This window comes from Dermacentor andersoni, chromosome 1, assembly GCF_023375885.2.
Source record: "Dermacentor andersoni chromosome 1, qqDerAnde1_hic_scaffold, whole genome shotgun sequence".
NCBI classification, from domain to species: domain Eukaryota; kingdom Metazoa; phylum Arthropoda; class Arachnida; order Ixodida; family Ixodidae; genus Dermacentor; species Dermacentor andersoni.
Window position 1 is genome coordinate 58,821,315 of NC_092814.1, and position 22,683 is coordinate 58,843,997.

The 22,683-nt window shown below is 45.0% G+C and overlaps 1 protein-coding gene across 12 annotated transcripts; it reads left to right on the forward strand.

Annotated features, from left to right (window-relative positions):
- Positions 1–3,948: 3,948 nt before the first annotated feature.
- LOC126546298 (uncharacterized) lies at positions 3,949–21,684 on the forward strand. Of its 12 annotated transcripts, XR_008608534.2 has the most exons (9): positions 3,949–13,774; positions 15,734–15,796; positions 16,204–16,272; positions 16,396–16,597; positions 16,715–16,786; positions 16,927–16,992; positions 17,114–17,185; positions 19,894–20,099; positions 20,946–21,684. XR_008608534.2 is itself a non-coding variant. In XM_072285219.1 (8 exons), exons 3-8 carry the CDS (start codon positions 16,433–16,435, stop codon positions 20,127–20,129), a joined length of 513 nt encoding a protein of 170 aa, XP_072141320.1. In that variant the 5' UTR covers positions 3,949–13,774; positions 15,734–16,272; positions 16,396–16,432; the 3' UTR covers positions 20,130–21,684. The 12 variants fall into 12 exon arrangements, 5 of the variants coding, with proteins under 5 accessions (XP_072141320.1, XP_050050432.2, XP_054917504.2 ...); XR_008608535.2 differs by having other exon boundaries at positions 15,734–16,445; positions 16,544–16,597; XR_011890942.1 differs by having other exon boundaries at positions 15,734–16,272.
- The last annotated feature ends 999 nt before the right edge of the window (positions 21,685–22,683 follow it).

Below are 22,683 nucleotides of genomic sequence, written 5' to 3' on the forward strand. Positions count from 1 at the left end.
TCTTTTGCCTGGCATTTATGTGGCATGAAAAGTACAAAAAAGCGTTCGCTTTCGTGTGGTACTTCTATGCCGGCCACCACACAAGCATGATGCATGATGCGCATGCTGTTGTAAATGCATGATGCAAAAGCTACGATTATTCGGGGCGTCAAAAGCAACGTCGGCTTTCAGCACCGGGCCGGTGCAATGCCGACCATTATTGTCGTCAGGGCCATGGCTGGCCCGCGTGTGGCATGCGCTCGGCTGCGTTGGCCAAATAGAATGGCCCTACGGCTGGCCGACTGACTACGTACCTAAAGCCTTGGTAGGCCCTCGTATGGGACGCCGTCGGCCAAGTCGGCCACAGTGGTCGGGCCTACATCGATTGCCGACGATCGGCCGACGTTAGGCCAATGTCAATCCCCAAAGCTGGGCCGCCCTCGGTTGCCGAGGTCGGGCCAACCGTTTTGCAGTCGGCCGGAGACGTCGGGCCGACTTTTTGCCACGGTCTTTTTGTTGCTGGGGGTTATCATATTACTCCGGAGTTGAACCGGAACTGGACCGTTTTCGAACCGAAACGAAAATCGGAACGAAAAAAAAAAAAAAAGATGGCGGACGCTTAAGCTTCGCCTTTAAAGAACCCCTCACCAGACCCCATAGCAAATTTTGGTTATACGCTGGAAGTTGTTACGTCTCCTCTAGGGAGCATTCTGCCACAAAAAATTTTTCAAGTCTGCTCATTAATAGCAGAGACCTTCAGAACATGCTGGGTTGCGGGCTCATGTTAAAGGAACTCCAGAGGGCGACCAACTATCACTACAGCTCATTCGCCGGGAGGCTAATCGGCACCACGGCATGGGCGAAGGCGATCTGCTTCGACTTGGGCAGGCATACATAACCAGCAGAACCAGGTACTCGACACCATATGTCAAACTCGCAGCCACGGACTTAGCCAAATTGAACACCATGATCCGACGAAGCACAAAGGCAGCCTCGGGCCTTCCGGACCACGCGGCCACCGCAAGGCTAGAGGCCTTAGGCATGCATAACACGATCGAGGAGCTTTTAGACGCTCACCACACAGCCCAAGTCCGCGTCGTCTCTCGCTAACCCCGGCTGGTCGCAAAGTCCTCCGGAAGCTCAGTCTCGAGGCTATCCCCGAGGGGACAGAGTACATTACGATTCCGCGAAAGGTCAGGGGGCATATTTATGCGCTCCACCTCTACCCCGCAACATGGACCCCGAGTTCCATCAGGGCCGTCGGCAGGCCCGTAGTGAAGCCCTACGGCTCGCAAGATGGAGTGGTCTACACAGACGCAGCCAGACACCCTCGGGGCGACCTCATGACCGCGGTGGTAGCGGATCACAACGGAGGACTGATAGAATATACAACAATCACGGCTGGCCGAGTGGTGGAAGCGGAGGAAACCGCGATTGCCATGGCCATGCATGCGGAAGCGAATACCGTCATCAGCGAAAGCAAGCAGGCCATCGGCCATTTCGTCCGTGGTAGAATTTGCAAACAGGCGTACCATGTCTTCACACGACGCCCCCTAAGCGGCTTGAAAACCCTCGTGTGGACCCCCGCTCACGCGGCTGTGCCCGGCAACGCGTCGGCTCACAGTTTGGCTCGAGATCTCGCGCGCCGAGCCTCGTCCGCGGATGCGGACGGAGTGAATGAGGAGGAGAGACACGAGGAACCCTGCGAGACTTATTATGAAATAGCCCATCGGTATCGCTTGAGGCGTCGCGCGCTCACACCACCGGCCAAGCAACTCGACAAAACGCAAGCGGTCGCGTTTCGGCGACTTCAGACAAATACATACCCACACCCAAAATACATTAACAAAATCACAGGGGGCAGGGAAAGCGACAAATGTAGGCTCTGTTCAAAAACAAGAACACTCACACACATAATGTGGGAATGCACTTCGCTCCCGTTCTCTCATCGCCCCGTCAGCAGCGAGACTGACTGGACAGCCTGGCTCAGTTCCGGGGACGTCGACCGACAACTTGAACTGGTGGACTGGGGGGAAAAGGCCAAGCAGGTCCAGGGCCTTACTTGAGCCCTAACCCTCAGCCACGTCCCTCTTTACCCTTCCCCCTTTCAGTAAAGTTTATCACCACCAATAGCAGAGATAGAAGTATTTCAGTGCCGCAAACCCATGATTTCAGCAGGCGGGCTCCACTGCATAACAAGACTCCCTCTCCACTCCCCCATCTAGCCTTCGCTCCCATGTCGGACCTTGAGCACGGCCGATCAATGGAACCAAGTGCGTTCCATTGAGCAGCCGTGCCTCGAGGATCGCGTGACACATATATGTCACAGGCGTTGATTTCACGGGCCCCGCCTGCACTTTTTTTTTCTCCTCGCTTTTTCTTTTTCTGCTATGCGCACTTCCGCTGGTTTATCCGCTGCCGGCGTTGCGCGCGAGCTGTTATCGTTTCGCGCAGCACAAGATTTTGCGCGCTGTGCACAAGGACACATGAGTAGCGCTATAATTCAGTGCTACACGAATACTGTTGCAGAACAAGCGGATCGCAGAGCATGATCACGCGCTGGAACACTAGAAAATGGCAGTTTCGGTACCAGCGCACGTGACCGCACGACCGTGGGAACAAGCAAACGGAGCAGAAGTGTATACGTCTCTTTTGCTTCGGTGCGAAGTGAAGCAAAAAAAGCGCGCAGACATTCCGTTTGTGTGTTTTATTATTTCTCTAAACTTCAATTCGTCAATTCAAGCAATAGATCACACACATAACAGATATGTGCCTTGAATAATTCTCGAAGTCGCGTGTCACCACGCGCGACGTCACACTGCGGACTCGAGTACGTAGGTGTAGGGACGCGAGCACGTCATCCTCCGGCTTGGAGCGCGGCGGTCGCGAGGAGAAGAAAAAACGGCGTTCAGTTTGAAATTTCAGATCTTTCCGCGGCGCGTAGCGATGTAATATTTTGCAGACACGATCGTTATCACGCAATGTAAGTTCTGCGCTTGTCAGCTCAAAATGGCCAGACCTAGTCAGCGGCCCTTTAAAAGTGGAACGCCGATAGCATTCAAAGATCCCTGACTGCTTCTCACGCTTCCCGGCAACTAGAGCGTGTGTAATCGTAATGTTTACCGGGAAACGCTGTGCACGAAGGCGGGCTCTATGGAAGAAACGCGGCCTCTTGCACTGCCCGCGATGGGGCGGAGGCGAGCGCCATCTGGAGGTATTGCAAGGAACCGGGCGCGCCGCTCCGTGGCCCCCAAGACCCTCGGGTGCCGGCACGCGCAAATGGCGGACGCCGTGGCCGGTCTATGAATGGTGAAACGCTGAAACAATAGATTTCTTTTGAGTTTTCGCGTCACAAAATTATGTTTTCTCCTTATCACCGTGACATAGCGCATTTTCGACAGGAAAGTAATGAGCGAAGCGTTTTCAAGAAAGGAAACGCAAGCCAGATGATTATCGTCGTGGAGCAAATATACACCCGAAAAGGTGCAACTGGTTTAAGAACGTGTAAGTTCCCAGTGGACAGGATTAATTGGTGTTTGAAGAGGTTATTGCCACATATATAAAACAGTTATTTGGTAATTAGGTGTTTAAATTAACACTGTTACGCACAATGTTGGAAAAAATAAGGTTTTTGAATAATGAAGTTGTAGCTGCTTGCTTGGCTGCATAACTTTTATTTCCTTCTTTTTTTAAGGAAGTGAATGTCACGAAATTTGGATATCGACGAGCGTCCGCTAGCAATACAGGCAGCATGCGTGTTGCAAATGAACTTTGCGAGTTGTATTGATCGAAAGAACGGTCAAGTGCAATGCGAAGCTTGTAAAGATGGGATAAAATTTGACCTCGTAATTATTTTCTTTGCTAGTCTTTAGCATCACTATCAGTCCGAAAGCGCGTGCTTTGGTGCGTTACTGCGGCTGTACTCTTGCCGCTCTTGTTTGCATAAGTGGCTGCACGTCATTGGCCAACGTATCTGGCGAGTGCGCCGGACGCGGCCATAATATGCAGCTGCCAGGACCCCTGCGCGCCTCAATCCGTGAAAACGCTTCTGCTCGCGTCGCACGATATGGCCACATATACAACGGCGTGCTAAATGACCTGGTGAAGTGTCCCTACAACCATTCCCACAAAGTGAAAAGAGGAAGGCTCAACTTGCACATCACGAAGTGCCGCAGAGCACACACCAGGTGCCGACTTAAGCCTTGCCCTTTCACCACTGATCACATGGCGCCCGCGAACGCCGAGGACTACCAGAGGCACTTCGCCAACTACCCAGACCGGTCATCGACCTTCTGCACAGCGACAATGGACGAGCCGGACCCACCCTTTGACATATCAGTACCGGGAGGGACCAAACCGTTTGTTTCGGAGCGCGAGAACAATGGGACGTGGGCCCGTGTGGAGGCAACAGCAGTCAAGATATCAACCCTTTCCAGCCGGCTGTGCCGCCCATTTTCCGCACGGTCCAGGGGCTGATGCCAGCAGAGCGTAAACGTACCAGTCGATGAGAGCGAGCGGCCCCCCGGTTGTTACGTGCCAGGGCAGTACCCAGAAATGGAAATGCCCCCCATGCCGAAAACAAGGCCTAAGTACCCCATTCCGAGATTGGAAAGTGGGACCAAGGTAACATCGAGAGAACGGGACCTGAACCGCGAACGCCGAGGACTACCAGAGGCACCTCGCCAACTGTCCAGACCGGTCATCGACCTTCTGCACAGCGGTACGTGCCTGGGCAGTACCCAGAAATGCAAATGCCCCCCATGCCGAAACAAGGCCTAAGTACCCCATTCCGGAATCGGAAAGTGGGATCAAAGTAACATCGAGAGAACGGGAACTGAAGCGCAAACGCCGAGGATTACCAGAGGCACCTCGCCAACTGTCCAGACCGGTCATCGACCTTCTGCACAGCGGTACGTGCCTGGGCAGTACCCAGAAATGGAAATGCCCCCCATGCCGAAACAAGGCCTAAGTACCCCATTCCGGAATTGGAAAGTGGGATCAAGGTAACATCGAGAGAACGGGACCTGAAGCGCAAACCCCGAGGACTACCAGAGGCACCTCGCCAACTGCCCAGACCGGTCATCGACCTTCTGCACAGCGATACGTGCCTGGGCAGTACCCAGAAATGGAAATGCCCCCCATGCCGAAAACTAACCCCATTCCGGGATTGGAAAGTGGGACCAAGATAACACCGAGAGAACGGGGCCTGGCACCCCAAGTGGGCGAGACCAGGGCCGTTGAGCCCCGGGCCGCCCCAACCCAGCCTCCCCAGGCCAGCCAGTTCTGGGCCTCCAAGGATCAGCATACCCCGCCTGCGCCGGGGTCCACCGTCAACGTGGACGCGCTTGTCAGGAGGCTTAATATGGGGCTCTGCCATGCCCGACCTCAGCCAAACTGGCTCTGTAAAGGCGGTCTTTCATATGTCACTCGTCTTTTTCCTTTCTTTTTTATTTTTTTACATTTAACTAGTCACTCTTGCCGTTATTTTCTTGTCACCGGTTTGTTCAGGCAGACTGGTAAAGAGTGTGTGATAACGTAAAAGCTTCAATAAAGTGTTTCTAACCAGAAATTGTACGAACTGTTTGTCTGTTTTGTTTGACTGCAGGAACCATAGAGTTAATTTACCCACTCTAGAGGAACACATGGCCCGAAGAAGTGGGAACCGCTAGCCATAGAGTTTTATACAATAATTCTATGCCGCTAGCATACCGCTGGTACAGCTAGAGTGCCGCCGCATTGGGCGTGCGTCTAAATGTCTTACAAAAATCCCTCACGTGACCTTATCTTAGGTACCCAGGGACAGGATCATTTACAGATTTTTGAGAAGGCGTGATGGAGCCGCCGAATGACGCCGTGGCGTGTTTGTTCTCGGCTTGATCGTTCTCTGGACCGCGCGTTGTTCAACATTCCTCATGTGATTGTGCTTGTGTTGCTTGTGTGTTGGTTGTAGGTTCTGTGTTACTTGGCGGAAAGCCGTGAGTAGTGGTAGTGCGGCTTTGGCCTCCGTGAGCTCTGGCAGTACAGAATCTGCGTTGTGTGACCCGTGCATCGGCAGCGCAGTTCAGCGAACTGCGATGTGGTGTCGCCGTGTCCGCCTTTGCTTAACAGACATCGAGGGATGTGCTGCTAGCTACAAGTCATGTAAATGCGACTGTGTCGAACGCCCACTGTTCAGTGCTGAATGTGTGGTTGGTGTGTTGTGCTTGTAACGAGTGGTGCAGCCGTGCAGTGCTCCCGTCTTGGTCTCATTAGCGGCTGTCGCGGGATTGTGGTGTGCACCTTGCTTAGTATGAAGTTTACGATGCTAACACACAGCTTATTCACGTTTTTCCTAGCTAGATGTCATTTGCATGACGACCGAGTTGAAAACGAGGCATATGTCTGTGTTCTTTACATTTTTGTGTTGTAGACTACTTTCTATTGTGGAAGTTCTGGCAGTTTTATTACGCAAGGAGTATGAACGTAAACATATTTCTGTGTGTTTGAAATTTTAAATTGCACATAATATCCTTTATGACTAACAAGTGGGCTACACGGCCTGTGTGAATCAGCTACCGTTTGTTGCGACGCTCTTCCGTGTTGTAGACTGATGCATCGTGTGCGTTTATTTCTTTACTGTTGTAAAAATCATTTGTTTATTCACTCAATACAAATGCGCTGCGTCTTCGCCGCAGTACATTTTAGTTACGCGGTGAAGCATACTAAAAGTGGGAGGGGGCCGCTATCGCCCAGCATAGTATGACCACTTAGGCGACCTGAGAAGCGGCGAGTGCGCGAGTGTATAATTAAAAAACTCTTATATCCAGTGACAGTGGCCCCATTCCACTTTTAGTATGCTTCACCGCAGTACATTGCTTATGTATCACCGCGAAACATTGGTGTGTTGCGAGAAAGGTAATCTTAAAAAGCCCAATTATGCAACGTTTCTTTTGTAGCTTGCTACACCACAATACATGAGTGGAAATAAGCATCATGCAGTAAAGCATATTAAGAGTGGAAAGGGCACGTAGGTTTACACTGTGCTCATTATATTCAATTGTGATATAATTTGCAAGCGCATCTGTGCTCGTAGTAAGCTTCATTGACGATTCTTTGTACATTACAAAATTCATATTGCAGGGAAACCCACTAAAGCACATTTGACATTATGGAATGCATTATTCACCTTCAATGCAGGAGCACAATGCAGATTCATACCCATGCTTTTGGCTGGACAGCACATGCCCTTTGAGAATTGATTCGTTCATAAGTGCACTGGTACTTTAAACTGGAGGGCTGAAGTTGATATGGAAGCACAATTTTTATTAAGGGGACAAGGTGTTGCCGTGATGGTTGCAGCACTGCTTCCTTTTTTTTTTCTTCCAGGCACCTTTTCCACTAGAAGCTTCCATTGCAGTGTTTCGAGCCTCTTTAAGCCAGCACATAGTGTATATAAAAATCGGACACTGATTAGGAACATCGCCTATGCTCTCTTCAGTAAGCTGTGCACAGGAGAAGTTCATGCCTATCTATTGTAAAAAATGTAGCACGACCAGACAAAGTAAAAGTAGGGGTGGGCTGCTGCAATACTAAGTGTTGAATGGTGCTTTGTGCTTTCCCTTGAGTTTTCTGTTTTTGTGCTTTTTATTATGGATCCTCCACAGTAACCACATGAGTTCTGAACTTGAGCTTGTTGGTTTCAGGTCTCTTGGTTGTTACTAGCAGAAGAGTGTGATAAACGAGCAAGGGCTTGGAGGCATCCAGTCACCTTGCTTGTCTCATGGTGTTCTTCCTGAGCACTGTGAGCCTCCAGACCAACTAGGAAGGGAGGTTTGTTGCAATCGCTTCTGAACTGTATTGCCACCAAACCAACAGTGCTCCCAATGACAACTTTTGGACAAAACCACAGAATGCTTGCTCCCAGTAATGCCTAAGAAGGAAGCATTCAGGATGTGCAAAGTGGGCCTTTTGAAGCTGGCAGCATTGCTGAAGGGGCTTTGCCTGTCTGCCCTCTTTATGGATACACACAGATGATTTAAATTCCTCTTTGAGAAGGATTGTTTCAGAGGTCGTTACATGGCAACAGTGCTGGGTGTTTAGTAGCAGAGAAGCTTGTCTTTGCCCACTGTCAATAATCTATTCCTTCTCCAGTGCCCCTGTGAAGTGCCAACTTTTTGGATGCAATGTGCTCTCCATGCATGCATGCATGTTTAGCTTGTAAAGATGTCTATTACCCCTTGCTGCAAACTGGTCCTTGCTGATGTCACCCAAGAAGGCATTGGGGAGTATGGCGATGCACACTTACAAAACACTGTTGATACCAGTGAGACCAGATTAATGGAGCTGCTTTTTTTTTTTTTTTTTTTTTTTTTTTTTTTTTTTTTTTGTCCACTCCATCCTCGTTAGTTACAATGAGCAGTTCTTTGTCCGAGCAGAAGGCATATGTAGTTGGTCGTGCATAGCTTGCACACTAAGGCTTGTTGGCGTGTTATCACAGAGACCTGCCTGAGAACCTTAGCACAGTGCTTATATGTAAAACCCTTCTGATGTGTTGACTTCCTTCTTTTTATCACACTTTGCCTGGTGAAGCCAGCAGCTGGGTCAACCATATGTTCAACAGGCTTTCCACTAGTTTTCCCCGCATCTCCTTTACCAGGGTGCTACTCATAGATATCTGTTTTCCTGACCTTGCGCTGCACTTCAACCATGGCCACACCTGCTGAACCTATATCATGCGATAAAAAAAGTGCTATACGTCATGTTGCTCCAAACTCATGACATGTGCTGCAAGGCCTTGAACACCCTCACTTATTTACGCCCTCATCATACTGTATGAAGCTTTGCATGAAAGTTTGACAATTAACATCTGCTGGTTTTTCACCGTTATTCCTGTCCAGCTTGCTGAAAGCTATCCTGAGTGTTTCAAAAGTAAAAGACAGCTGCCGGACAAGAAGTGCATAAAGCAAGGGTTGCTATAACCACATGTCACACAAGATGAAGAAGGCCACTGAGTGTACAGGCGGTTTACTTTAATTTCAACAAGCTTGGTTCTCCCTTTGCGAGTAAATTCAACTTGCCCTGAAGATATGGCCTGTGACAAACTATGTGCCAGATGCTGTGTCCCTTGCAGAGCTGAAGGTGTGTACGAGATCCTAACACCCCCTAACGACTTCTACACTGGGCAGACAGGCTACTATAAAAACGACTGCCTTTAATAATATGCTAATAACATGAAAACGGACAGAATATTGGCTATTCATTGGCCCAAACTGCAGGTGCGAGCCGCTCTTCCACCAGATGTGTGTTGTTCACAGGAACTGGAGCTATACAAATGCAGATAAAAGCAACGATGTTTGAAAGTAGTAGAGTTGAACTATATTCTGCTGAAGCAATGCTACCTGCACCACAGGCACCTTATAGCCACAATTCATGGCTGCACCACCATGCAAAGGCACTATTCTTGAATTATTAACTTCTATTTATTATGTTTATGGTGGCGATATATTCCTAGTACTTATCATCCACATTGTGTGCAATATGGTTAAATGATGTCAACCATGATAGACATTCCTAATCCGAAATGTAACAACAGAGCAAATATAGGCAACAAATTGCAATTCAACAAGACAAAGACAACCAGTGCACAGGATAAGCGACAGACTTCCTTTTATTGAAAAAAAAAGTCACATGTGTCATACCACCAGCAGTGGGTAGCAAGCTTTCAAGCTTGGGTGACAGAGGCAAAACTTAGAAAAATGCTACAATCACACCCAAATGTAAAACAGCCTTGGACACAAAAAACCGACATGATATTGTACAGAATGAAAGGGCAAGACTCCATCCAAGAACTCTATTGCACCACATACTTGACATGGTGTAAAAAGTGTTAACATGCCCTACACATAAAAAAAAAGCAAGAAACATCGAAAACATGCCTTAAAATGCAATGTGCAGACTATGAAACCAAGAAAAAACTACCCGAAAAAGGTTTCGCTAAATCTTTCAATGATTTAAATTGTCAAACTGTCTCATCACTTCTTAGTGAACCTGCACAGCTGAAAAGGAAGGAAAGAAAGCCCAACAGCAGGGCCGCAGAAAATGTCACCAAATAAATATATGTTGCTTACCAAGGATGCCTCTGGTTTAGTTGTGGTCTGACTTTGCACAATAATTGTGTAGAAGCTTTTCTTGTTTAGAATAGTTTAACAGATGACCATGAGAGCACCAGGTGTAGGCAGTCTATGCACAAAAAGCCATTGCTTTCTTACTTTTATTTTTTTTTTCTCTACTACTATTAATGAGTATTTAAGTGCCTTAATAGCACTGCTAACATCCTACTGCAAAACACGAAATTGGGCAAGTTGTGACATAAAGAAAATTGCAGTTTCACTCGTAATGTGGAACAATGATGCAGTAGCTGGTGAAATATGCATAGGAAGCTTGCTTAATGCTGTGTTTGTTGAAGTGAACACTTGCCAATGCAAGTCAGTAATCTCCTTTAAGGAAGTAAATTAAGTACGAGTCGTATTTATTTGTGGGAGTTGTGCCTCGCAGTGTTGAAGTGGAAAGACTCGACTTTTCTCCCTCCTCTTTCATATCCAGACTTGGCCACTAATCTCCACCAAAACAACCCTTTAGCTTACTGCTAAATTTGTTTTGGTTTTCTCAAATATATATTTAGGCTACCCATTGCTAGGTCTTGCACTGTGCTTGAGGAAAACAAGATACCAACAGTCCCAGCCAGTAAATTTGAGAAGCCAAGCACTAGAAGAAGATTAATGAAGCAGATGCACCCAATCACTGTCATTACATGTAAGAAAAATTAACATAGGGCTGCCTTCACAAGTGGGAAGGTGGTGTGTCAGAACTTGAAAGCGTGGATGCCAACTCTACATACAATACACAGACATTGAGCAAGTGGTAGCCAATCATGGCACCTGTTGGCTTGATTGCGCTCTCCAGGATCAGTATTCACCATGACTGTACCTTCAGCAGAGTGGTTGAAATATAGAATTGTGAACTGCCAATCTTTTGATCGTATGTTTGAAACCTTGCAGCGCAACGAAAACTTTATTTGCAATATTCTAGAAAGAAATTTGGGAATTCCAGTGACAACACCAGTAGACATCAGAACAACCAGGGGAGTTAGCCCATAGCAGCTATTGCTGTAAAAAAGAAGGCTGGCATAAGCACAAGAATTGAGATAGGCACACTACATGCTTTAATTGTTCTGGTAGTGGTCCACTACTTTAGTGCTACAGTTAATGATCTTGAATGAGTTCAAGGAGCCAGAATTTAGCCCAGGGAGAATATTATGCTGAACAGCTGTATCTAGTTGTATCATTTTGCCTATGCAGCTTTATATAACCCTGTCCACACATGTCTAAAGCCCGTGAGTGGCATCCTGAAAAAAATGAGCTTTTTATATTGCTTTGGAGAAAATTCATCTGTTTCGGCCTAACAGTACATATACACACTGCACATAATTGCATTCGGTATACCTTATCACCAAGTGTTAAGTCACCTTCTTACTTCATCAGCGAATCATTCCTGCAACCAAGTGTGCTGGTCCGGGTTTTACCTGCATTTCCACCTGTGCAGTTGGTAAAAGTCTTTGGCTGTTTACTATAACTTCATATTTCAAACATTTGGCTGCATAAGAGGCTTTGGCAACACTGGCAACCCTAATGCCTGGGCAGGCTTCATGAAAGGCCACCAGTACCTCCTCATTGCAGACTGTGCTCAACATTCTTCTTCGTTCGACTGTGACTACGAACCCATATATCTTTCCTCCGAGGCGGCTGGTTTGGTGATGCTTTGATGCAGAAAGAGGCTATTGTTGCACGTGTCAACCTTCGGCCAGAAACCAATCTGGCACAGGTGGAAATAGTCTTGTCTTTCCCATATGGTGGTTCAGCGTTGCAACGCACATTCCTTCAGTCAATTGGCACACTGTCAGTGTGAGTGAGACTGATCAAAGGGTGGTTATGGTGTTAGGTTTCTTGCCTGGTTTCGGTAGTGGCATCATGACCAAGTGTATTCACTCTGTGGGGAATTCCAATATTCCAGATTTCATTGCTTACAAGCAATAGTGCTTGCTTCCTCGTTTTGGCAAGATTCCTCAACATCTGCAAAATGACTCCATCTTGCCCACGTGCGCTTCAAGTGTTGAGATGTTCGAGAGCAACAACAGGTTCCGCCATCATAAAGAGGCTTTCCATTCCTTCCTTCGCAAGTGGTCATTAAGGCGCGTACAACTCTGGTGACGGTCAGTCACTGTGAGGCGGTCGGGGAAAGCATCTGTAGCTTGTTCCTCAAATTACTGAGATGTGCACTGAAGATCGAGCAGCATGTTTTCAATAGTATTACAGTATTTGGTTCATCCTGTTATAGCTGAGAATGTGTCGCATCTTACTGAGACCTATACATTCAAATGACGCGCAGTGATCTATCCACTAGTCTCTGGCAAGTTTCTTAGCATGACATCTTGCCTGCTCAGTCTTGTGAAGAACATTGATGAGGGTTTGTTGCATGCGGCTCAATTTAAGTATGCAATATGCAGCTTGGCTTGCTCACCCCAAAGTTGCAGCAGGTGCTTGTCAGGGCTGGATGTTGCCCCAGTAAGCTATAGTTTGCATGACGCTCTTTGCAGTGTGTGAAGGATGCGTGTTGCTAGCGATTCCTCAACACCTTCACATTCTGCAGACTCAAGTGCATCATGGAAATGGTCCCAGCCTGAAACCCTGAATTTGTGAATGTGGCTTAATTGGATGTTTAATTGAACGTGGCTGTAAGTGTGGAATAATGGATAATGCTCGCTGCCTCTTGGGGCAGAGTCACACTGGCACTCAGGATGAAGGCCCCAGTTGCCCATGCTAGGTAAGTGTACTGCCCTTCCGGATTTAATGGAGGGTCTGGCAGTTGCGATAGTTGGCGTCATTTGTTAATTTGAGGTCTGTGGTGTCTGCTTTGTCAAGGTGGCATCCTCTTGGCCATACGTCCTTGCATCCCCAATGTGGGTGATGTGCATTGAGCTCACCTCGACTGAGTATTCTGTGCTCGGGCAAACGAACTTGAAGATGTCAAAGCCAAGTGAAGTCGCCTCGGTTGCGGTGCCTGGTTTTGGGACAGAGGTAGACCAATGGCAAAACGGCTTCCTTTCATTTCCTTAGCCTGCAGCACACCACCACAACTTTCTGATCAGACATATGTATATTCAATCTGTTCTTTCCTTCCCCTAATTGAATAATAGCCAATTTTAGGAGCTGCAAATCAAGCTGACTTCAGAAGACTGCTGATTTTTTAGCTACTTCTAGTAGCTTATTGCGTGGTAAATTTTCTAGTTGGGCATGATGTGGTGCAGTGCAAAGCAGTTTACCTGAGAGGCATGACATGCTTCGTGCTTAAATAAATGAACTGTTTAAAGAATTCTTGGAATAGTCTTAGGACAGGCAACTCTGAGTGATCACTGCTTTTGTCGCAAAATGTGGCAATGAGCTAGCCAGATGCTGTAACGACAGCGTAGTGTTTAGGTTGTACCGGTATAGAAGAAACAAAATTGGAGTTGTGAAGTTTCTCCCGTGGGCTCCGTGTTCGCATAGGTCCTACATAGTTTCGGGGTTTCGCGCGTTTTCTCAAATAGTTTTTACAGTTGGGCTCGTGGAGCAAGCCTACGTTTCAATCGAAGGTAATTGTTGTCATTTGCTAACTGTTTCTGATCAGTCTGGCCTGCGGACATACGTGTGATGGCCTTGTTTTTCACATTCTTTAGGGCTTACGGTTGGCGGGAAGCGCGCCATGGAAAACGAATACGAAAGTAAGTTATCGTCGCATTTTTCATTCCTCCATTTTTGTAGCGTTAGTCTGCCGCTTTTAAAGTGCAGTCCAGTGCTATACTCTCAATGTCACTCGCGTAAACAACACGCACACATCAATTTACTCATGATGGAGAATCTGAACAACGAGGAATACAAGCGAGCAGTAACGTCAGCATGGCTTCCATGTCTAGAGCGACTGCCTACCTTCCCGTCAGCCAAGCCGTGCAGGCCGATGTGCGCGCAATATTGGCAGCTGCTGGCGAACATATTAACGCAAGGAATCCTCCTGGTGTCGCTGCCACCTCCTTTCAGCCAGTGGAAGTTTGCGAACCACCTCCGAACCTTAATTTCGCTCAGCCAAGTTGCGAGGGGCGGCATTTGTGGCGGTGCGCAGGAATTTTGCGATGTGGACCAGTCTGGTGACAGCATATACATAGCAATCACAGCTTCCCGTGGATTAAAACACGTTGGCGGGCTAGTTGGTTAGAATCCATGGTAGAGTGGTATAAGCGCGACTGTACGAGGACGTAGGAAGAAACAGATATACAGGCACAGCGCTTCACTTTCAACTATACATGTTATTTTCGCACGCATAGATAAATATATAGCGTACGAGCGGAAACAAATGTAACAGCAAAAAAAGAAAATTCAGTGGTGAATTTCAATAAACCGTACACGTGTGCAAGGCATGGGGAAAATATGTATTGTAGTGGTCACAAAGATAAACCGAGGAATCGTATCTCCTTTTCAGATAGTGATACCGAAGGCTTGCTTAAGCATTTTTACTCTAATTTTGCAATCTCGTAGGCCTCCACAATCTCCCTCGTCATCCTGCTATGAGCCCTATACAGAATGGAAGTACTTTCAAACATGGGCTTGCAGGAACAATCTCTGCAGTGAATACACAAATAACCCAAGATTACCCGAGTGACGTTATATCGATGCTCTTTTAATCTCTCATTGATGCATCTGCCGGTTTGACTAACATACATTCTTCCGCATGAAAGTGGAATGGCATAGACAATGTTATGAGTACAGGTTACAAATTGTTTGTGATGTTGAGTAGAACATGCGTGCCATTTGTTATTCAGGTTAACACAGAGAATAACAAAAGGCACGCATGCTCTACTGCCAGGATAGTCATCCACCCTAAATTGTTTTGTCATTTATGCTGCGGTAGCAATTAAACCGGTATCATACTCAAAAGTTAATTAAACCAAATTTGTACACCTTTGCTTGGGGACCACTGGTCGCACCATATCGAGTCTTCAGCCAGGCACACTTAAACTTGCTCTTCCTTTTACTTAGCTGTTCTATTTGAGTTCTGATCAGCAAACAGTTTGTTGCCTGTGAATTTTATGGCTCTTGAGGATGTGAAACTTTACGACATGCTTAGTGCACCATTGTTGTAGATCTTTCCTACCATACCTCACTTTGAACGTCGGCTTGACGAACTGAGTCTGCAGGCTTAGGCCTTGACTTTATGCACACTGTGGAGCATTGTGCTAATCTTTAACTTCACCTACAGCTCCTGACTTAGGAACTAGTTATTTTGACCTAGCTTTCCATATACGTCTCCAGCATGAGGATGAACTCCATTTTCTGAACTGGCAGTAATGACAGTATCTGCTTAAGACTGTCAGATTGCTGGAAGCTTCACCCACAGGCTCAGCAAATTACAGTACCATATTACATTTCTTTCAAGGTTTCTAAGCTGGCCTTTTAAGACGGCCGCTCCAACATAAGAATTTCGCTCTGCAAAGTTGTTAGCAGACTGGTGCACAATGTTTGTAATGCAACTTTACAGGACTATGTAAAGCTAATTATTCTCCTGCAGCTTCTTAATTGTCTCACCAGCCGTGAAATAATGCCTCTGTGTTGGCACATAGCGTTTTCTTTCTTTTTATATGTATTTTGTGTTGAGGTGAAGCATAACCAGTGGCCTCTTTCTGTTTCAGCTGTACTGTACAGACCAGCATCTATGCCTTTTGAGAGAAGGCAGGTAGAAGCACAAGCGCCTGGTATGTCTTTACATACGTGATTGCAGTTTAATGTTGCTTTGTACCACACTTGTGCACTGGAGCACTGCATATTATGATTAAGATGCATTGTACAGATCATAGGAGAGAGGGTATATCTTGTAAGTGTACACTGTGTGGACACTTACAGAATACCCCTTTGCCTTACCATCCCAGCTTCTGCACCTTTTGTAAAAAATTTAAGACCACTTACAGGCTACTGAGGCTTTTTTGAACAAATATCAGCGTAAGACATAACGGGACATGACACAAATGCTTCGTGTGTCATGCATGCAGTTTATTGGCACATTCAATGTTTTGCTGGTCTAAGCTAGTATATTAAAATTTTTGTCTGCTTGTGCATTCTGCTATCAAGCAGAGTGTAAGCCATGGTGTCTTTGTTGTTTCAGATGCTTTGCACAGGTCTGTAGCTACTCACGCTAAAGCTCCAAGATTATACACAGACTTGCAAACTCAAGGTTAATCACCTATGTCATATACATCTTTGTGCAGCTGTGATTCACTGTTCATAGTATTAGTTTTTGTACATTTATTAGACTATGGTCATGTGGAGCATAACCTACGGTCTGTTCTACATTCAGGTTCAGCCTACAAGCCAGTATCCACATCTGTTGCTGCATGAAGCTACAAGGTCACGCACGAATCCACATGTGCCCGCGGGGTGTAATTCATATGCAATGTTATGTTCTTTATGCAGGTGGAGTTTAATCCATGCTGTTTTTGTTTTAGATGCTTTGCACAGGTCGGAAGCTGCTGGCTCATTCACGGAATTGCAAACTTGTGGTATGTCATTTATGGGATATGCATCGTTGTGTTGCTGTCATTCATTGTTTCGACTTTTTAATTTTTTTTTACATTTATTAGCTATGGTCAAATGCCTGTGGTCTGTTTTATGTGCAGGTTCATCATACACGCCAGTATCCACACCCCTTGCTGGAGCTACAAGGCCACACACGGAACCACATGTGCTTGGTGCGTCATCCTGATGTTGCATTGCTATGTTTGTTATGGTGCTGTAGTTCTTGATATTTAGTTTTTTTAATGCAATTAGGACTCTGCCTACTTCAGGCGTGTTGAGCCTATCTAACTATCCTCTTACGTCTTTGTTTCAGGTGGTTTACGCAGGCCTGCTTCGACACATGCTGAAGTTGCCAGCTTCACAGAGTTGCAACGTCTTGGTATGTCCCGCATGTAAAATAAACCTTTATGCTGGCTTTGTTCACTGATTATAATTTGTTTTTGGACATTTAATGCACTGCAGTCAGGCAGAGCATAACCTGTGGTGGTGTTTATGTTCAGATTCATCGTACAGGCTGATATTCACATATCTCACTGGAGCTACAAGGTCACACGCAGATTCACAAGTGCTCGGTATGTCGTCCACCTTCTATTAATCGTTATAGTTAATAGGGTTCAGTGTTGGGTTTTAGTGTTGCTAAGGCAAAATTTTCAGTATTTTATCTGTGAAGACTGATTTGTCTTGCTTTCTCATTTAATACTTACTTGAGACAAGTTATTTTTTGTATTCTATAGGTACCATTCGCATTCGTGATAGTCCATTAGCACTAACTTAGATTGTTGTTCATTGTAGCATATTGGAAACAGAAGGTGATGCCCTTAGCACTAAATCAGCTTTGTTCTTTAGTTATCTTGCAGCTTCATGACAGAAAAAATTATGGCAGAACCCATCTCATGATGACTGTCCATGTAATATGATTAGCATTCAAGCAATATAGCAGCACACCACATTGCTGAAGCCACATTCATTTAAAAAATCTACAGTGGCCATTCTGAGACTCGTTGCTTTGGCTATAGGCGACATATGGTGTCTCCGGTATCAGCTCACTTTCTTATAGCACTCGCTTGGCGAGGTTGCCCGTGAGCATGACGGTATAATGAAGACTGTGTGACGAAGATATAATGATAAAGTATGACGTCTATCGAACAACAAAGGTATGACGACAATGCCATGGCGACAAGGAGATGGCAATTTTGAAACGATGACTATGGTATAATCACGACAATGTGACGACTACAGCATAACGACAATGGGTGATGCAAGTGACTGTGATGAAGGTTCGGCAACAACTGCATGACAACGATGGTGACGACAATAAGATGACATGTTTGAAGTGATGACAATGGAAAACAGTGCGATGACAATGGCGTGCTGATAACCATGGGATTACGATGATGTAGTGATGACGGCACGGAGAGAGTCGGATGATATTAGAATGACGAAGGTGGAACGACCATTACGGCATTACGACGGCAATATGACAATGAAGTGTCCAATCATTCAGTCAAGGAGATAGCCAACTTTTTTGTAGGTCAAGGCAACCCTATCGCTGACACTAGAAATTTTAATTCTGGCTTTTTACATGCCTCTAGCAAGATATGATTATGAGCCAGGCACACCATAATGGGAGGCTCGAGAAAAATTTGGACCACCTGGGGTTCTTCAGCATGCACCCAGTGCATTGCACATGAGCATGTTTGCATTCTGCTCCCATCAGAATGCATGCGACAGCCAGGAATTGAACCTGCGAGCTCAAGCTTAGCAGCACAACATCATAGCCTCTAAGCCACTGCAGCAAGAAGTGAGCTGACACATGAATGCCCTTTGCAATTGGCTATCTCCGTGACAAAGAGATTAGATGCTCGTTTCGTTTTCACTAAGGACACATGTCTGGTTTTTAGGCGCTTTTTTTTTAGTTCCTTCTTTTTGATTTTCTAAAGCGTATATATTGCGGTTGCAGTGTAGCAGCCAGTGCTTATTTAGTCCTATTCTCTCTTTCTTGTCCCGTTCGTCACTCTGCTTTTCTATCATGAAGCCATAATAACAAGCTCGGGTTCAGTATTACATGCAATATTGCTGGCTGTCCAGTCATTAATATATCTGCATTTTTATATTTCAGCTTGCATTCACATGTTCCCTGTTGAATGCTGGAGTGTAAATGATAAGCAGAAAGTTCTTAGAGCTCCATCTCTTAAGCTTGTGTAACTGAACAATATGTTTCTTTCACTTGTGCTATGTACCTGTGTAAATTGAAACGCAAACAGCAAAGTGCATAGCTTCTACACAGTTTGCTCACCTAGCTTTCACTTCACGATAGTGGTGTGAGCGTGAGTATTCATTAGCCAATCCTATGGCGCAGCTATGCAGCGTGTAAGAAAAGCTTTTGTATGTTGCCGCTGGCACACTACTTTTACTCAATGTCATCATGATGGAGTGACACTGCCATGAGTCAGTGGTGCAGTTTATCGCTTCTTCCTCCTTTAGGAGTGCGCCCCATCATCTGAGCTATGACGGTTGCTAGCATGCAAGCGGTGGCTTAGAAAAGCACTTGTTGTCCGTAGTGTGGCTGCAGCGTTGCACAAATCGTGAATCCTAACTCACACTGTTATCACAAGGCCAGTGCTAGGTGACAAAAACTATAAAGAAGGCATGTGCTCCACTGTTTATGTTCCAACTATGGCTGATGGCAACTTTCTGTTTTCTTTTTTTTTGTTTTTTTTTTCCAAGTGTTGCCAGATCAACTACCATATGTACACGAAAATAGGTTGACTACTGACATACTTGACCCTTATATAGTAAACTCACAGAAAAATTTTTAAATATGATTTGAATATAGGTAGACCTATATCTTTCTAGAAAAATGAAACACTTTGACCATGACACACCTTTATTTACCTCTCAGCTACTAAATCTCGTATGTTGATGCCACAAGCTGTAACCTCGTCTGAACTGGCAGAGAAGACATCCTCGCTAGATGCTTCGCATTGGCATCCCAAATGATGTTGTTCATGCACCGTTGAGCGCATTAAATATGCAGCATTCTTTAAAGCCAGTCTTAATAATCTCCAGACTGGCCTTACGGCAGGCGTCATGGTGGAACTCAGCTTGGTACTCTGGCTAGCTGTGTTCACGAATATGGTCGATAGCTAATTTTGGGTAACAGTTTCGAAAAAGAAGGTCTACCTATATTCAAATAAATGCGGTAATTTTTCATCTTGCAAATAGCACTGAAATGAAAATTTACATAATACTAATGCCATTAATTTTTTTTTTTTTGTAGCCTTCATGGAAAGGGTCTTACAGATATTTAATGGTATTAAGCAGACCCAGCAGGCCCATTCACAATACCTTAATGAGCTGCTCAGCAATGCCAACAGTGCACCTTCACAACCTTGTGGCTGCCCTGATTTGCCTTTTTCTGATGCGACAGACGTGCTCGACTTTGACAGAAAGCTTGAGACAGACAGACAAGCTCTACATCAGATGGTAATTTCTCTGCTTTGTCTATTCTTGTAATTTTGCCAATTTTATGGCTGTAAGCACGTTTTAATTAGTACTCCACACCCTAATCATGTTGCTTGATGGCCTAGGCTCAGTGTGAAATTGCCTGTCTTGTAGCTACAGTGGGCTGTAGTTACAAGACAGAAATTGATACTGATGTTACTTATGACACTAAGTCTCATTCATGACATGCTGTAGGATTTTACATTAACTATCTATGACAATTTTAAAGAATCTGAGTAAAAGTAAAAGCCAGTTAGCACTATTCTATTACCAAGAAATCATTTAGGTTGCAAAACTTTCAGTGTTAACTGAATTCCAATTTATCTTTATAGCTGTATTTTTTCTTGTTTCTTTTTAACTGAAGAAGTACTTGGCTGTCCAAGGAGGGGACTCAACAAAACAGAAAACGACACACATTCTACAGTCCCACCTTAGCAGGAATGCGGCAATAAGCTTCAGTTGGTTTGGAACGAAGGGGAAAAAAATTATCCGAGCTGAATCTGTGCAAGCTAATGTGTGGCGAGTTAGGTGTAGCAAGTTTGATATCCCTTACTTCTTTTTAAATCTAGTGTCAAGCAATATACTCACCGTATCGAGGCTACTTTGACAGATTTGATCCCTTATTGCCTAACTAGATGGATTTTCCATGGCGAAATATATATATAATCTACGACATTGTAACAGCTTATGACTTATACACCTATTATTCACACTTTGCTAAGTTTAGTGCTGGTATTTAGTTTTGTCTCTTTAGTAAACTATATACTGGTCCAAGTTTTGTGTGGTCTCCAAAACTTATAGGAAGGATAATTTTGCTCATGCATGCAGGCACATTGACTAATGACGTCAGACACCCAGATGCCACCCTAAAGGATCTCGAGAGGGCCGCCATGACGTGGTTCCGCCATGCTGCCGAGTGACTTTCTACTCAACAAATATAATTTTTTTAATTTCGCTGTCAATTGTGATCATGCTGAAGTCAGCTTTCTTGTTGCAGATTATCTGCATGGCCTGTATGAACATATTTTTTTCACTAGTGTTTCATCCTTCTTTGTTTTGTTTTTAATCTTACCGTTTGCCACACTGAGCGTCATCATTTTCTTAATGTGTTGTTTTGTGTGCCTAGCTGAAATTTCTGTTTCCTGAAACTTAATTTCTTTACTGGTGCACACAGCTTGCACTGCCTGCTTAACTCTCTTCTAGCAGTGTAGGATTAAGAGTTAAGAGAGCAGGACTAAGACTAATTAAATGCATCATTGGCTTAACTGGGAACACTGTTGTACAATGTTTAAAAAGTGCACAGCAATGTACACAAAAGCACCTTAGCAACTAAATGCAACTTTAATTCTGCTTTACTAGATGAGAGGTAAGCAGGCTGTGCACACCAGTAAAGAAATTAGGTTCCAAGAAATCAAAATTTCTCTTGGGCACAGGAAACAACACAGCAAAAGATTATTTTAAACTTTGTATTAATATAGGTCCTGTGAGAAGAATGTGACTTAATTACATATGTGTTCATCTTGTTTATGGGAAGCATGCAATAAAAATTAACATTTCCAAAGTACAACTGTCTTGAAATACTGTCTAATTTATAGCGCATTGTCCAACATGAAATTAGTGTCATGTATTTGCAACAAAAAATCCAAAAATACTAAATGTTTTAACAATTCGTTTTTTCTGTCAGAGCATTTCTAAACTTCAGCCGTCTTCAGTGTGCTCCAAAATTCGCTGCCTTATCACATTACCTTTTCTATTATTTAATTCTGTTCTAGAAGTGTTACAGCATGATGGCCTTCAGTGTGTTTGTCATTTGCTCTTTTACCTTTTCCTCGTCCTAAAAACGTCTTCAAGCTCTTGTTTCAGGCTTGGGATTGAAACACGGAGGGCAAGATCCATTGTTGTCCATTTTATGTTGGGAACTTACACACACCCATTGCTGTGTAGCTGGATACGTGTGCTTCTGCCCCCTCAGCAATGTTTCCAGTGTTCTCACGATTTGGTAAATATAAAAGCAAAGAGGAAAACAACAGAACCACTGAAAGCCATAAGCCTGCAGTCTTGGGAAAAAGCAGGAAAACGAGTGAATTACATCTCGGGACGAATACATTGAAGGTGGCTGAAGTGAAAAAATTTTCGAAAAAAATGTACAACTTTCAAAAAGACAATTCTTTGTATTTATAGGTACCTGTCCTTTAAATGCTGCATGCACTGGTAATTTCTAGGAACAGCGGGATATGTAACATCCAAATGTGATCCCTGAATGTCCCGGAAAGGACACATAATGGAAGATCCTATGTATGTCGTTTTTGTGTCTCATTTGGGAGGATTTGAGGATTTGTATGGGACATCCCAGGGACATCCCACACCTCCTAAGCAGGACATCCGAAGGATAACCAAAGGACATCAGTGTGTTGTCTGGGTAAAGGATATACAGGGTGCCCCAGCGAACTTTAGCCAGACATGCGAACGCCACGTAGCTGCACAGAACCAAGGTAATGTCGTTTGTGTTCGCTTACAGATACTCAGATTTTTTTTTCATCACACCTAATTACATATGTAGTCCTAA